Raw genomic sequence first — 18,032 nt, forward strand, 5'->3', positions numbered from 1 at the left:
AAGCGGAAGGATATATGAGCATGCTCTGTATTGTTTCTTACAATTGCATATGAATCTACAATTATCTTAAAATTAAAAAAAGGTTTAAAACAAATAAAGGGGACAGTGTTTTCTTATAATGGCTGGCTGGGCAGAGGGGTAGGGAGAGAATTCCATCTAATTTGGGAAAATTAGGCCAGGAGTGATCATCATCATAGTAGCTTAAAGTAAGTTTCAGTTTTGAAAGCAAATATGAGGGCCATGATTTCTGGAATTTCTTCTGTTTTAATGTCTAAAATAAAGGGACTCTAAGAGAGGAACTGCAGTGGAGTAAGGAATGGGAAAATAGTGGAAGACAAGAAGGGGCATCAATATCAGATAGTTCATTTTCTTTTGTTCCAAGGTGCCCTGATCATTGGAAATCCTAAAGATGTAGAAGAAAGGAAACAGCTGGGTGTCTGATATTATTAGGCATAGTAATGCGTTCTTATGTTTCCTGCCTTAAAGGTGCTCAGGCACAGAATTCATTCTTATAATCTTCCGGGGGGACCAGGCTCCTTTTCTATTCTCTTTCTCAATCTCTCTAGATATAGATATAGATATAGTCTAATATTCGTGTATATCTATCTATGTAAACACAACATATATATATAAATATATATATATATACACCACTCACTTACTTGACCGATGACAATCTTGACTTAAATCCAATGTTTCCTTGAAGGCTATTGCAGCAAAATGAATTAATGATCCTTAAAATTTGATTTTACAGCAAACAGTTCTTCAAAGAACTTGTAGCATATTGCCAGCATTATTCTTTTGCACACTCTCATTTTTTATGTTAAGTGTTCTACTGGTTTCACTTTTAGGTAACCAATAGAAATTATCTCATTTTAAGAACCTGGATTTTATTTGAAAATATCTTTTCAAGTTAATCAGTTTTATTTCAGTGGGAAGATAAAGTCCATTGCCTTTAAAACTTCTAGTACAATAGCTTTCAAAACTTCATCTCCATTATTCAGGGAAATCATTGGAGCAATGTGATTGAGTGGCCACAGAGCACTCAGTTTTTATTAGGTACATGAACTGACTTTTCCAACTTCGGTAATCTTGTAATCATGCTCATTGAAATTGACATAGTAGCACGCTTAAGCAGTGTTTTCCTTGATCTTTTGACAAAGATTGATTAAGTTCATTGTCCATAAAATTTAAGGATATATAATGAATTTTGAACTCATCAAAATATTTTTCACCTGAGATTCTTTTTTTCTCTCCTCTTATCTCTGATTTGCAATGACAGAATTTAACCTTCCACACCCTGGATTTGTTTCCAACATATTGCATGCCACAGGGGTATTCAGTCAAGTACAGTGGATCCCTCAGATTTCTACACTGTATTTTCTCACTTGAAGTAATCTTTGTAAAGAAGATTCCTATTTGTCTGATGATTCAAGTTGATCAATATTTATTAATTTGTAAATTATACCTTAATTAAAAAGCAGGTAACATAATTTACCGTAAGGTCAATATAAAACATCTTTATTTTCTACACAATTTGGGTTTTTTGAGATATTTAATATTCATGCTTTTTAAAATTGAAGTATAGTTGACTTACAATATTTTGTTAGTTTCAGGTGTATAGCAAAGTGATTCAGTTATATATATTTTTTCAGATTATTTTCCATTATAGATTATTACACCTATCTATTTTATATATAGTAGTGTGTATCTGTTAATCCCATACTCCTAATTTATCCCTCCCTTTCCTCTTTGGTAACTATAGGTTTGTTTTCTGTGTCTGTTTCTATTTTGTATATAGATTCTTTTGTATTATTTTTTGGATTTCACATATAAGTGATATCACATAATATTTGTCTTTGTTTGACTTATTTCACTTAGTTTGATAATCTCTAGGTCCACCCATGTTGCTACAAATGGCATTATTTCATTCTTTTTATGGCTGAGTAATATTCCATTGTATATGTGTACCACATCTTCTTTATCCACTCATCTGTTGATGGACATTTAGGTTGCTTCCATATCTTGGCTATTGTAAATAGTGCTGCTATGCACATTGGGGTGCATGTATCTATTTGAATTAGAGGTTTTTTTTCTTTTCTGGATATTTGCCCAGGAGTGGGATTGCTGGATCATATGGCAACTCTATTTTTAGTTTTTTGTTTTTTATTGGGGGACGGTTGCTTTACAATGTAGTGTTAGTTTCTGCTGTACAGCAAAGTGAATCAGCTATATGTATGCATATATCCCCTCTTTTTTGGATTTACAAAAAAAAATCAATTTACATTCCCACCAACAGTTATTTTCTACACAATTTGTAATCTTGTTATTTTTCCACTTACTTTTATATTTTTTTTCCTTTTAACACTATCCTTCCTACTTCCCTTAGGTTGGACTACACAATTCACCAATCTGCTGAGTCTCGTCTTGTGTTCCCCTTATGATTTTACCTGAGTTGGCTCTCTCCAGTCAGAGCTCACATTCCTGAGGAGCAGAGGCCCTGTCTTTGATTTAGATGAGCTCCCCTGTAGCACTTTCAAGGTTCTCAGTACTGACTTCATGAACAGTAGTCCCCCCTTACCTGTGTTTTCACTTTCCGAAGTTTCAGTTACCCACGGTCAACCGAGGTCTGAAAATATTAAATGGAAATTTTCAGAAATAAACCAGTCATAGGTTTTAAATTGTACAGTGTTCTAAGTAGCATGATGAAATCTTGTGGCTTCCATCCTGATCCATCCCGGACGTGAATCATCCCCTTGTCCAGCATATCCCGACCATTAGTCACTTAGTAGCCATAAAGGTTACTGGGTTATTGTTGAGATATCATAGTGCTTGTGTTCAGATAACCCTTATTTTACTTAATAACGGTCCAAAAGTGCAAGGCGAGTGATGCTGGCAATTTGGATATGCCAAAGAAGAGCCCAGAGTGCTTCCTTTAAGTAAAAAGGTGAAAGTTCTCAACTTAGGAAGGAAAGAAAAAAAATTGTATGCTGAATTTGCTAAAATCTATAGTAAGAACGAATCTTCTATCTGTGAAACTGTGAAGAAGGAAAAAGAAATTCATGCTAGTTTTGCTGTCACACCTCAAACAGCAAGTTATAGCCACGGTGTGTGATAAGTGCTTAGTTAAGATGCAAAATACATTAAATTTGTAAGATATTTTGAGAAAGAGTGACCACATTTACATAACTTTTATTACAGTATATTGTTATGATTGTTCTATGTTATTGTAAGTTATAGTTGTTAACCTCTTACTGTGCCTAACTTATAAATTAAACTTTATCATAGGTATGTATGTACAGGAGAAAGCATAGTCTATGTCCAAGATTTCAGGCATCCACTGGTGGTCTGGGAATGTAGCCCCCGTGGATATGGGGGGGTCCAGTGTAATTGAGTATTTCCCTATTGGGCCAGTAGTGAACTATGTTCTTCCCACTGCCTATATATTTCCTGTTTTTAGGTAAAGCATGTAAGCTGAGAGAGGCACTCTCTCAAGTCACAAATAAAATGTGTCGCCTTTACTCTGAGGAGGGAACTCTCCAGGAGCTCTTCACTGATGGCTGGTTAACAGAGTCCCAGAAACTTCTCATCCCAGGTTCAAATAGAACTCTGTATCATCTCACAGCAGCCTCATAACAACTCTCAGAGGGAGGTTTTCTTTTTTGCTTCGAGGAAAGCTTCTCAGGGAGATTTCTTGGGCCAGGTGTGTTGGGTGTGGTAGAATTAGGTCTTGAATCCAAGTCTTCTTACTCTAAGTTGGGTGTTCATTTCAGGAAACCCCATTGGGTTCCATGAGGAAGCTTCTATAGAATCAAGTCCAAGGCCAAAACCAGAAGCCCAGGCTGAGCTGGTATTTGCTCCTTGATTCTATAGAAGCTTCCTCATGGAAACTACCCTCCTAACCATGGTCCAAGGAGTCACAGCCCTAAGATAATGTTGGGTACTTCTGGATGCTACTGTACTGCTTCCGGGTTCATGGTGGCCAGGGGTGTGGGAGAGTGGTGCAGAGGAAGCACAGCTGAAGCCCTGGAGAAATCTGTTTTCAGCTAATTCACACAGCCGCATCAGTGCAAACCTCTGTACCACTAGACTATAAATGCCTCGAAGGTTTGCAAGCATACTCTCTTCTCTTTAAGATTTCCTAGGGTTTAACACAACATTGGCACACAGTAACAATATTTACCGAAAAACAAACTATTTTTGACACAAAATATATAATATTCAATCTTTAAGTTTCTAGAATGCCATATAAAACATATATGAACCAAAAGAGACACTTGACAGTCTCTTCCTAAATATTTTGATATTTGGATTTAATAAGGTCTCTTACAAATTCACAAAATTCAGAGGTTCTGCCCCTTAACGCAGAAAGCTCAATGTCAAGTCATATCGGACTTAATCTGGGTGAATCAGTTTTGCACAACAGAGTGAAAAGAATAGTCTCAGGTTTATACAAGACTTATTAAGAGACTTAAAAAGAAGAACGAAAATGATGAACTTTGCAGGTTTAACAGGAATTAAAATACTGGGTCAATATGTATCAGTAAGTTTTAATACCAGTATTATTTCAAGTCACTTGTAAACCACACACACACACAGACACATATACACACACAAATTAGGAGGTATCACATGGCCTCACTGAAGTTATTTCCCAAATATTAACTTTAAGAAAGTAAAGCTGAATATCAACACCGCCTTTCATACACAAACTTTCTAAGATGCCTAATTCAGGCCGGATGTACATCCTCCCTCATGCTGACTCTCCCACTCAACGCCATCAAATGACTTTTGCTAATTTCTTCTTAGAAAATGAGCAAAAAGGATTTCCATAGAGGTCTTTGGAGATTTCCTGTGTCTTCATGTGTGTAATAGGTTGGTTCAAGTAACAATGAAGGAGGAAGAGGAAAAGGGGATTTTATTTTACATATTTTCCTTCTTCTGGCCTTTGAAAGGGAAAAAGAATAAAAAGGAAAATTATACCATGCAGATGATGTCAGTGTTAAGATCATACGTCTGGCTGTGGCAGCCGTAATCTTTTGATTATTGAAGAGATTGTTGGTAATGAAGTACATTTGTAAGAAATGTTTTTAGTGTATACTGAATATGTGTACAAACTGTGAGATATGCCTCTAATAAAATGATAGATTTAGAAATTGCCTGGCACATAAATTCGTGCTTTTCAAACAGCTATTTATAGAAGGAAAAGTGATATTTAAGCTACCCTAGTAGACTATTATAATCTGCCTTATATTACCTAAGATAGTGGTCCCATATTTGAAAATAATGTTGTAAACCATCCAATTATTTACTCACCCCTAAGTTATATCAATTGGAAGATTTTGGATTGTTCAGGAAAAGAATTACTTTTACAAAAGTAAGACTTCACTGTCATGGCTCAAAGAGATCACTGCAAAACAAGTTATACTATAGATAAAAATAAACCAAACCAACATGAATTTTTAATAAACAAAAAAATATTTTATGGTGATGTGAAAAACAACTATTAATTTGAATCTTTTCTGTTATGAAATGAAACATCAGTGAATCTGGTCATGTTATATGTTTAATAAGGATTCCTCTTCCCCCATAGGTCCTCAACACTTATGCTAAAATCTCTACAGACCTGGATGATGATCTCAGCCTGGGGAGAGCCTATGAAGCAACAGCCAAGGTCCTGCAGAGGTAAGTTAGCACATCCTTGTCTTGCTGTCACTGTGAATTCACTCAACTGTGAAAGACAAATTGTTTGAGGTCTGTCGCTTTCCATTACTGCCTGCTTAAATTTTAAGCAGTGCCCTTCTTAAGTGACCCTTTCATTGTAAGTTATTTTAAACCAATGTGGTATTTTTAAATATACACCTAAACTCTTCTTTGTCTTTTCCTCCTTCGTGTTATTTTATTTTTGATGTTCTGGAAGTTTAGTGATGACCTTGATTGAATGAGAGGGAAAAATCAGGTCACATCTCACAGGTTAAAAAGGCAGAGAGCACAGAGATACACAGTACGCTTCAGTAACTGTGGTTCACCGTAACCTTTCCAGATCTCTTCTTTGAGGCAAGTTTCCATTTTGTGCTTCAATCGTCCTTCTTCCATTAAGACATCTCTCCTTTGAGCATGTCTGGATAAACAATTGGGTGCAAAACCAATATTCCCAATATTTCCTTTAAAACAGAAAATTGAACAAAAGTATATATGAACAATTTGTGATACAAATTTTTCCATGGAAAATATATGATATAGCCTTCACTTATTGTATTGTGATTGCTGTATACTCCATTTAATCACAGCATTATATTTAAGCCAAGATAGAGTAAGAATAAAAAAAGTTATCAAAGTTATGGCCTTGGTTTTTGGTATGTTACCTTATATCCAAGATATAGCTGTTAAATAATTTTGTAGTAGTAGTAGTAGCAATAATAATAATAATAAACGTAGATTGTGTCAAATTCTAATCTTCCCATTTGTATTTCAGTTGTAAACACATACAAAGTGGTGTTTTAAAAGGCAAAATTGTTATTCCAAAGGCATTTGAAATGTGTAATGCCTTGAAAGTGGATCTTCATTATGTAATTACAATTCCAATATAATAATCATTACATATTAAATAAATGATTAATTAAAGATCAAAACACCAACACCAATCAAATGTATAAGGTGCCCGACAAAATAAATACAATGCACTGCAGTCATCACTGGATGAGCAGTAAGGAACAGACATAGTTATAAGGAGAGTATAGACATTTACTCAAGGAAGGCAGGGCCAGCCATGAATGAAGCAAGCAACCTGTGAGTGTTGTGGTCCCTCCACATAAAGACTGATAACCATTCTGTGCATGATGAACCCAGCTATCCCTTAAACTTCTTTTTTCCAAATAATCACCGGAAAGAAGCAGATGTTTGAACACGAAAAAGAGATGTATAAGGATTCAATGTAATGTCTGTTTGGAACACACCAACTCTGTGCCCTTTTATCCAGCTCATTTTGATTATTTAATTATTTGATTCTGCTGTTAACACTGCCCAGAATCAGTAGAAGATGATTGATTTGTCTTGGTTTATAGTAGCAGACCTGGTCTAAGCCTAAACAGTTAAATAAATGCATCCCTCAACATGTTTATAAAATAATTTCTACAAAATAACATTGTGTTCCAACCTAGATAGAGAGAGAAAACTTCAGGGAAAAATGTTTTCTTTCATAAACCTGTACTGAGCACTTACTATGTCACACGACAAGTGTTGGATTTCCCCTTCAGTTACTGATAGTCTTTATAATTATTTTTGAAACTTCTGGAGACCTGAGGTTATCTTAAAATACTTCTCACCTGTTAAACTGTGGTCTCATCTGGAATATTTTAGTTTCCACTCCAGGATTTGAATTCCTGCTCTATACTGTGAAAGCTAAGGGGAAGTGTTGAATAAGTATCTTGGCAACAACAACAACAGATAATCAAATGTTTTAATTTGGTTGCTTAAGTATTATTTTAGGTTGAGGTATGGAAAAGGATCCATATATATATTTTTTTTTTTGAAGAGGAGTTAATTTACAATGTTGTGTTATTTTCTGGTGTACAGCAAAGTGATTCAGTTATATATATACACATATATATATTCTTTTTCATATTCTTTTCCTTTATGGTTTATTATAGGATATTGAACATAGTTCCCTGTGATGTATAGTAGGACCTTGTGGTTTATCTATTTTATATATAGTGGTTTGTATCTGCTAATCCAAAACTCCTAATTTATCCCTCCTTCCCCTTCCCCTTTGGTAATCATAAGTTTGTTTTGTATGTCTATGAGTCTGTTTCTGTTTTGTAAATAAGTCCATGTGTATCGTATTTTAAATTCCATATATAAGTGTTATCATATGATATGTCTTTCTCTGTCTGACTTACTTCACCTAGTATGGTAATCTCTAGGTCCATCCATGTTGCTGCAAACGGCATTATTTCATTCTTTTTTATGGCTGAGTAGTAGTCCATTGTATATATGTACCATATTTTCTTTATCCATTCATCTGTTGATAGACAATTAGGTTGCTTCCATGTGTTGGTTATTGTAAATACTGCTGCTATGAACATTGGGGTGTGTGAATCTTTTCAAATGAGTGTTTTTGTATTTTTCCGATATATAACCAGGAGTGGAATTGCTGGGTCATATGGTAGTTCTATTTTTAGTTTTTTGAGAAACTTCCGTACTATTTTCCACAGTGGCTGCACCAATTTACATTCCCGCCAACAGTGTAGGAGGGTTCCCTTTTCTCCACACCCTCTCCAGCATTTATTATTTGTAGACTTTTTAATGATGGCCATTCTGACCAGTGTGAGATGCTTGTATTTTTGATTTGAGTTTCTCTAATAATTAGCAAAGTTGAGCATCTTTTCATGTGCCTATTGGCCATCTGTACGTCTTCTTTGGAGAAATGTCTGTTTAGGTCTTCTGTCCATTTTTTGATTGGGTTGGGTTTTTTTGATGTTGAGTTGTATGAGCTGTTTGTATATTTAGGAAATTAAGCCCTTATTGGTCGCATCATTTGCGAATATTTTCTTGCAGTCCATAGGTTGTCTTCATTTTGTTTATGGTTTCATTCACTGTGCAAAAGCTTATAAGTTTAATTTGGTACCATGTGTTTAGTTTTACTTTTATTTCTTTTGTCTTGGGAGGCTGATCTAAGATAACATTTCTAGAATTCATGTCAGAGAATGTTTTACCTATGTTCTTTTCTAGGAGTTTTTTGGTGTCATGTCTTATATTTAAGTCTTTAAGCCATTTTGAGTTTATTTTTGTGTATGGTGTGAGGGTGTGTTCTAACTTCACTAATTTAAATGTGGCTGTCCAACTTTCCCAACATCACTTGCTGAGGAGACTGTCTTTTCTCCATGTACATTCTTGCCTTCTATGTGAAAGATTAATTGACTGTCGGTGTGTGGGTTTATTTCTGGGCTGTCTATTCTGTTCCATTGATCCATATGTCTGTTTTTGTGCCGATACCACACTGTTCCGATTACTGTAGCTTTGTAGTATTGTCTGAAGTCTGGGAAGGTTATGCCTCCTGCTTTGTTCTTTTACTTCAGGATTGCTTTGGCAATTCTGGGTCTTTTATGGTTCCACATAAATTTTAAGATTATTTGTTCTAGGTTTGTGAAAAATGTCATGGGTAATTTGATAGGGATCACATTAAATCTGTAGATTGCTTTGGGTAGTATGGCCATTTTAATGATATTAATTCTTCCAATCTAAGAGCATGGGCTACCTTTCCATTTCTTTCTTATCATCTTCACTTTACTTTATCAATCTTTTATAGTTCTCAGAATATAAGTCTTTTAACTCCTTGGATAGGTTTATTCCTAAGTATTTTATTTTATTAACATTTTTATTGGAGTATAGTTGATTTACAATGTTGTATTAATTTCTGCTATATAACAAAGTAAATCAGCTATATGTATAGATATATCCCCATACCCCCTCCCTCTTGTTAATCCCTCCCACCCTCCCTATCCCACCCCTCTAAGTCTTAACAAAGTGCGGAGTTGATCTCCCTGTGCTATGCAGCTGCTACCCACTAGCTATCTATTTTACATTTGGTAGTGTATATTGTCAGTGCTACTCTGTCACTTCATCCCAGCTTACCCTTCCCCCTCTCTGTGTCCTCAAGTCCATTCTCTACGCCTGCATCTTTATCCTTGTCCTGCCCCTTGGTTCATCAAAACCATTTTTTTTTTTAGATTCCATATATATGTGTTAGCATAGGATATTTGTTTTGTTTCATTGTTTTTGTTTTCTTGCTAGTATGATAAGCTTTATATTTTTTAACATCTTTATTGGAGTATAATTGCTTAACAATGGTGTATTAGTTTCTGCTTTATAACAAAGTGAATCAACTATACATATACATATATCGCCATATCTTCTCCCTCTTGTGTCACCCTCCCACCCTCCCTAAACCATCCCTCTAGGTGGTCACAAAGCACTGAGCTGATCTCCCTGTGCTACGTGGCTGCTTCCCACTAGCTATCTACTCTACATTTGGTAGTGTATATATGTCCACGCCACTCTCTCACTTCATCCCAGCTTACCCTTCCCCCTCCCCGTGTCCTCAAGTCCATTCTCTACCTCTGTGATGTTATTCCTATCCTGCCCCTAGGTGCATCAGAACCATTTTTTTTTTTTAGATTCGATATACATGTGTTAGCATATGGTATTTATTTTTCTTTTCCTGACTTACTTCACTCTGTATGACAGACTCTAGATCCATTCACCTCACTACAAATAACTCAATTTCATTTCTTTTTATGGCTAAGTAATATTCCATTGTATATAGGGGCCACATCTTCTTTATCCATTCATCTGTCAGTGGACATTTAGGTTGCTTCCATGTCCAGGCTGTTGCAAATAGTGCTGCGATGAACATTGTGGTACATGTCTCTCTTTGAATTATGGTTTTCTCAGGGTATATGCCCAGTACTGGGATTGCTGGGTCATATGGTAGTTCTATTTTTATTTTCTAAGGAAGCTCCATACTGTTCTCCAGAGTGGCTGTATTAATTTACATTCCCATCAACAGTGCAAGAGGGTTCCCATTTCTCCACACCCTCTCCAGCATTTATTGTTTGTAGATTTTTTGATGATGGCCATTCTGAACGGTGTGAGGTGATACCTCATCATGCTTTTGATTTGCATTTCTCTAATGATTAGTGATGTTGAGCAATCTTTCATGTGTTTGTTGGCAATCTGTATATCTTTTTTGGAGAAATGTCTATTAAGCTCTACCATGCATTTTTGGATTGGGTTGTTTGTTTATTTCATATTGTGCTACATGAGCTGCTTGTATATTTTGGAAATTAATCCTTTGTCAGTTGCTTCATTTGCAAATATTTTCTCCCATCTGAGTGTTGTCTTTTTGTCTTGTCTCTGGTTTCCTTTGCTGTGCAAAAGCTTTTAAGTTTCATTAGGTCCCATTTGTTTATTTTTTATTTTATTTCCATTTATCTAGGAGGTGGGTCAAAAAGGATCTTGCTGTGATTTATGTCATAGAGTGTTCTGCCTATGTTTTCCTCTAAGAGTTTGATAGTGTCTGGCCTTACATTTAGGTCTTTAATCCATTTTGAGTTTATTTTTGTGTATGGTGTTAGAGAGTGTTCTAATGTCATTCTTTTACATGTGGTTGTCCAGTTTTCCCAGCACCACTTATTGAAAAGGCTGTCTTTTCTCCATTGTATATTCTTGCCTCCTTTATCAAAGATAAGGTGACCGTATCTGCGTGGGTTTATCTCTGGGCTTTCTATCCAGTTCCATTGATCTATATTTCTGTTTTTGTGCCAGTACCATATTGTCTTGATTACTGTAGCTTTGTAGTATAGTCTGAAGTTCAGGAGCCTGATTCCTCCAGCTCCATTTTTCTTTCACAAGATTGCTTTGGCTATTTGGGGTCTTTTGTGTTTCCATACAAATTATTCAATTTTTTGTTCTAGTTCTGTGAAAAATGCTATTGATAATTTCATAGGAATTGCATTGAATCTGTAGATTGCTTTGGGTAGTGTAGTCATTTTCATAGTGTTGATTCTTCCAATCCAAGAACATGGTATATCTCTCCATCTGTTTGTATCATCTTTAATTTTTTTTATCAGTGTCTTATAATTTTCTGCATACAGGTCTTTTGTCTCCTTAGGTAACTTTATTTCTAGATATTTTATTCTTTTTGTTGCAATGGTAAATGAGAGTGTTTCCTTAATTTCTCTTTCAGCTATTTCATTGTTAGTGTATAGGAATGCAAGAGATTTCTGTGCATTAATTTTGTATCCTGCTATTTTACCAAATTCACTGATTATGTTGGCTGTCGGTTTCTGGTAGCATCTTTATGATTCTCTGTATATAGTATGATGTCATCTGCAAGGAGTGACAGTTTTATTTCTTCTTTTCTGATTTGGATTCCTTTTATTTCTTTTATTTGTCTGAATGCCATGGCTAAAACTTCCAAAACTGTGTTGAATAAGAGTGGTGAGAGTGGGCAACCTTGTCTTGTTCCTGACCTTAAAGGAAATCATTTCAGTTTTTCACCACTGAGAACAATGTTGGCTGTTGGTTTGTCATATATGGCCTTTATTATGTTGAAGTAGGTTCCCTCTATGCCCACTTTCTGGAGAGTTTTTATCATAAATGCGTGTTGAATTTTGTCAAAAGCTTTTTCTGCATCTACTGAGATGATCATATAGTTTTTATTCTTCAATTTGTTAATATGGTGTATCACATTGATTGATTTGCATATAATGAAGAATCCTTGCATTCCTGGGATAAACCCCACTTGATCATGGTGTATGATTCTTTTAATGCACTGTTGGATTCTGTTTGCTAGTATTTTGTTGAGGATTTTTGCATCTATATTCAACAGTGATATTGTCCTGTAGCTTTCCTTCTTTGTGACATCTTTGTCTGGTTTTGGTATCAGGGTGATGGTGGCCTCATAGAATGATTTTGGGATTGTTCCTCCCTCTGCTATATTTTGGAAGAGCTTGAGTAGGATAGATGTTAGCTCTTCTCTAAATGTTTGATGGAATTTGCCTGTGAAGCCATGTGGTGCTGGGCTTTTGTTTGTTGGAAGTTTTATCATAGTTCCAGTTTCAGTTCTTGTGATTGGTCTTTTCATATTTTCTATTTCGTCCTGGTTCAGTCACGGAAGGTTGTGCTTTTCTAAGAATTTGTCCATTTCTTCCAGGTTTCCATTTTATTGACATAGAGTTGCTTGTAGTAGTTTCTCATAATCTTTGTATTTCTGCAGTGTCAGTTTCATTTCTAATTCTATTGATTTGAGTCTTCTCCCTTTTTTTCTTGATGAGTCTGGCTAATGGTTTATCAATTTTGCTTATCTTCTCAAAGAACCAGCTTTTAGTTATACTGAACTTTGTTATACTTTCCTTCATTTTTTTAAATTTAGGATCTGATCTTTATGATTTCTTTGCTTCTGTTAACTTTGGGTTTTTTTGTTCTTCATTTTATAATTGCTTTAGGTGTAAGTTTAGGTTGTTTATTTGAGTTTTTTCTCATTTCTTGAGGTAGGATTATATTGCTATAAACTTCCCTCTTAGAGATGCTTTTGCTGCATCCCATAGAATTTGGGTCATTGTGTTTTCATTGTGATTTGTTTCTAGGTGTTTTTTGATTTCCTCTTTGATTTCTTCAGTGACCTCTTGGTTATTAATAGTGTATTGTTTAGCCCCCATGTGTTTGTATTTTTTTAACTTTTTGTCCTGTAATTAATATCTAGTCTCATAGCGTTGTGGTCAGAAAAGATACTTGATATACTTTCAACTTTCTTAAATATACCAAGGCTTGATTTGTGACCCAAGATATGATCTATCCTGGAGAATGTTCCGTGAGCACTTGAGAAGAAAGTGTACTCTTGTTTTTGGATGGAATGTCCTATAAATATCAATTAAGTCCATCTTGTCTAATGTGTCATTTAAAGCTTGTGTTTCCTCATTTATTTTCATTTTGAATGATCTGTCCGTTGGTGAAAGTGGGGTGTTAAAGTCCCCTACTATAGTTGTGTTACTGTCAATTTCCCCTTTTATGGCTGTTAGCATTTGCCTTATGTATTGAGGTGTTCCTATGCTGGGTGCATAAATATTTACAATTGTTTTATCTTCTTCTTGGATTGATCCCTTGATCATTATGTAGTGTCCTTCTTTGTCTCTTGTAATAATCTTTATGTTAAAGTCTATTTTGTCTGATATGAGAATTGCTACTCCAGATTTCTTTTGATTCCCATTTGCATGGAATATCTTTTTCCATCCCTTCGCTTTCTGTCTGTATGTGTCCCTGAGTCTGAAGTGGGTCTCTTGTAGACAGCATATATATGGGTCTTGTTTTTGTATCCATTCAGCCAGTCTATGTCTTTTGGTGGGAGCATTTAATCCACTTATATTTAAGGAAATTATCAATATGTGTGTTCCTATTACCATTTTCTTAATTGTTTTGGGTTTGTTATTGTAGGTCTTTTCCTTCTCTTGTGTTTCCTGCCTAGAGAAGTTCCTTTAGCATTTGTCGTAAAGCTGGTTTGGTGGTGCTGAATTCTCTTAGCTTTTGCGTGTCTGCAAAGGTTTTAATTTCTCTGTGGAATCTGAATGAGATCCTTGCTGGGTAGAGTAATCTTGGCTGCAGCTTTTTCCCTTTCATCACTTTAAATATCTCCTGCCACTCCCTTCTGGCTTGCAAATTTTCTGCTGAAAGATCAGCTGCTAACCTTATGGGGATTCCCTTGTATGTTATTTGTTGCTTTTCCCTTGCTGCTTTAATATTTTTTCTTTGTATTTAATTTTTGATAGTTTGATTAATATATGTCATGGCATGTTTCTCCTTGGATTTATCCTGTATGGGACTCTCTGTGCTTCCTGGACTTGATTGCCTATTTCCTTTCCCATGTTAGGGAAGTTTTCAACAAAATCTCTTCAACTATTTTGTCAGACTGTTTCTTTCTCTCTTCTTCTTCTGGATTCCCTATAATTCGAACGTTGTGTGTTTAATGTTGTCCCAGAGGTCTCTGAGACTGTCCTCAATTCTTTTCATTCTTTATTCTGCTCTGTGGCAGTTATTTCCACTATTGTATCTTCCAGGTCACTATACATTCTTCTGCCTCAGATATTCTGCTATTGATCCCTTCTAGAGAATTTTTAATTTCATTTATTGTGTTGTTCATCATTGTTGGTTTGCTCTTTAATTCTTCTGGGTCCTTGTTAAACGTTTATTGTATTTTCTCCATTCTATTTCCAAGATTTTGGATCGTCTTTACTATCATTATTCCTAATTCTTTTTCAGGTAGACTGCCTATCTCATTTTCATTTGTTTGGTCTGGTAGGTTTTTACCTTGCTACTTCAACTGCTGTGTACTTCTCTATCTTCTCATTTTGTTTAACTTATTGTGTTTGGGGTCTCCTTTTTTCAGGCTGCAGGTTCATAGTTCCCGTTGTATTTGATGTGTGCCCCCAGCGGGTGAGGTTGGTTCAGTGGCTTGTGTAGGCTTCCTGGTGGAGGGGAGTAGTGCCTCTGCTCTGGTGGGTGGGACTGGATCTTGTCTTTCTAGTGGGCAGGGCCGCATCCGGTGGTGTGTTTTGGAGTGTTTCTGAACTTAGTATGATTTTAGGCAGCCTCTCTGCTAATGAGTGGGATTGTGTTCCTATCTTGCTAGTTGTTTGGCATCAGGTGTCTAGCCGTGGAGCTTGCTAGCCATTGGGTATAGCTGGGTCTTAGCGTTGAGGTTGAGATCTCTGGGAGAGCTCTCACCAATTGATATTACATGGGACCAGGAAGTCTCTGGTGGTCCCATGTGCTGGACTTGGCTCTCCCTCCTCATAAGCTCAGGCCTGACACGTGGCCAGAGCACCAAGACCCTTTCAGCCACATGACTCAGAAGAAAAGGAAGGAAGAAAAATATAATAAATAAATATAAATAATAAATTTAAAAAATAATAAAATTTAAAAAATAGAAAATTTTTAAAAATTTAAGTTTTTTTTAAAAAGAAGAGAGCAACCAAACCAATGAACAAATCCACCAATAATAGCAAGCACTAAAATGTAAACTAAGATAAACATAAAAATCAGAAACAAATCAGTTGCAGACAGCAAGCCCTAGTCTACAGTTGCTCCCCAAATCCACCACCTCATTTTGGGGAGCATTCATTGTCTCTGCAGGTATTCCACAGATGCAGCATTCATCAAGTTGACTGTGGGAATTTAATCTGCTGCTCCTGAGGGTACATGGAGAAATTTCCCTTTCTCTTCTTTGTTCACACAGCTCTTGGGGTTCAGCCTCAGTTTTGGCCCCACCTCTGCGTGTAGGTCATCTTCAGGCGTGTGTTCCCCACCCAGACAGGTGAGGGTTAAAGCAGCGGCTGATTAGAGCTCTCTTGCTCTCTCAGGCTGGGGAGAGGGAGGGGTACTGTAGTCATAATTGGACTGCAGGGCTAGCCTCCAGTGTCAGAGGCCCAAGTGACATTGCAACAGCCTGTGGTGTGCCAGGTGTTCTCCCAGGGAAGTTGTGCCTGGATTTCAGGACTCTGGCAGTGGCAGTCTGCACAGGCTCCTGGAGGTGGGGGTGGGGGTTGGGGGGGTAGTAACCTGTGCTTGCACACAGGATTCTTCGTGGCAGTGGCAGCAGCATTAGCATTTCATGACCATCTCTGGGGTCCAAGCTGATAGCCGCAGCTCACGCCCATCTCTGGAGCTTGCTTAGGTGGTGCTCTGCCTTCTGTGAGCATACAGGGAAGGAATCCCCTCTCCTGTGCACCCCGAAACAATGATCTCTTGCCTCTTAGGCAGGTCCAGACTTTTTACCTGACTCCCTCCCAGCTAGTTGTGATGCACTAGCCCCCTTCACGCAGCCAACCAACCCCAGTCCACTTCCTGTGGTCTGACCTCCGAAGCCTAAGCCTCAGCTCCCAGCCTCCACCCACCCTGGCTGGTGAGGAGACAAGCATCTCAGACTGGTGAGTGCTGGTCAGCACCGATCCTCTCTGTGGGAATCTCTCTGCTTTGCCCTCTTCACCCCTGTGCTGCACTCTCCTCCATGGCTCTGAAGCTTGCCCCCCCCACTCACACCCTGTCTCTGCCAGTGTAGTGGCTCCCTAGTGTGTGGAGGTGCAAGTCAGTTCCTATTCTTTTGTCTCTGTTTTTCCTTTTTTCTTTTGCCCTACCCAAGTAAGTGGGGATTTTCTTGCCTTTTGGGAAGTCTGAGGTCTTCTGCCAGTGTTCAGTAGGTGTTCTGTAGGAGTTGTTCCACATGTAGGTGTATTTTTGATGTATTTGTGGGGAGGAAGGTGATCTCCACATCTTACTCCTCCACCATCTTGAAGGTCCCCCTAAGTATTTTATTTTTTGATGTGACTTTAAAAGGGATTTTTTTTTACTTTTACTTTCTGATATTTCATTGTTATTGTAAAGAAATGCAACAGATTTCTGTATATTAATCTTGTATCCTGCTACCTTTCTGAATTTGTTCATCAGTTCTAGTAGTTTTTATGTGGAGTCTTTAGGGTTTTCTACATGGAGTAACATGTTATCTGCATATATTGACAATTTTACCTCTTCCCTTCCAATCTGGATACTTTTAATTTCTTTTTCTTGTCTGATTGCTGTGGCTAGGATTTCTAATAGTATGTTGAACAGAAGTGGTGAGAGTGGGCATTCTTGTCTTGTTCCAGATTTTAGCAGTAAGGCTTTCAGCTTTTTATTGTTGAGTATTATGTTGGCTGTGGGTTTGTCATAAATAGCTTTTATTATGTTGAGATATGTTCCCTCTATACCCACTTCGGTAAGACTTTTTATCATGAATGGATGTTGAATTTTATCAAATGCTTTCTGCATCTATTGAGGTGATCATGTGGTTTTTGTCTTTTTTTTTTTTTGGTTGATATGGTGTATCACATTGATTGATTTGCATATGTTAAACAATCCTTGTGACCATGGGAGGAATCCACCTTGATCATGATGTTTGACCCTTTTTATGTGTTGTTGGATTTGGTTTTCTAATATTTTGTTAAGAATCTTTGCATCTTATTCATCAAAGATATGACCTGTAATTTTTTTTTTTGGTAGTGTCTTTGTGTGGTTTTGGTATCAGGTTTCATAGAATGACTTTGAGAGTGTCCCCTCCTTCCAATATTTTGGAAGAGGTTGAGAAGAATTGGTATGAGTTCTTTGTATGTTTGGGTAGAATTCCCCAGTGAAGCCATCTGGTCCTGGACTTTTGTTTGCAGGGAGTTTGTTTCATTTTGTTTTACAGATTCTATTTCACTTCTAGTGATCAGTCTGCTCAAAATATCTATTTCTTCTTGATTCAGTTTTGGTGGGCTGTATGCTTCTAGAAACCTGTTCATTTTTTCTAGGTTGTCAAATTTGTTGGCATATAATTGTTCATAGTATTCTTTTATGTTTTTTTGTGTTTCTGTGGTATCAGTTGTTATTTCACCTCTTTCATTCTTATTTTGTTTATTTGGGTCCTCTCTGCAGGACTGGAGCACTCTCACTGTGAGAGGAGC

General features: G+C 36.8%; 1 protein-coding gene across 1 annotated transcript in view; it reads left to right on the top strand.

Moving 5' to 3' along the window:
* TTC29 (tetratricopeptide repeat domain 29) overlaps nucleotides 1-18,032 on the top strand; it is a 253,274-nt gene that overhangs the window by 115,201 nt on the left and 120,041 nt on the right. Inside the window, exon 9 of the mRNA XM_067734746.1 lies at nucleotides 5,594-5,685. Within this exon, the coding sequence (XP_067590847.1) occupies nucleotides 5,594-5,685 (92 nt within the window). The remainder of the gene's footprint in view (nucleotides 1-5,593; nucleotides 5,686-18,032) is intronic.

The sequence above is a fragment of the Pseudorca crassidens genome, chromosome 4 (assembly GCF_039906515.1).
Source record: "Pseudorca crassidens isolate mPseCra1 chromosome 4, mPseCra1.hap1, whole genome shotgun sequence".
NCBI lineage: Eukaryota > Metazoa > Chordata > Mammalia > Artiodactyla > Delphinidae > Pseudorca > Pseudorca crassidens.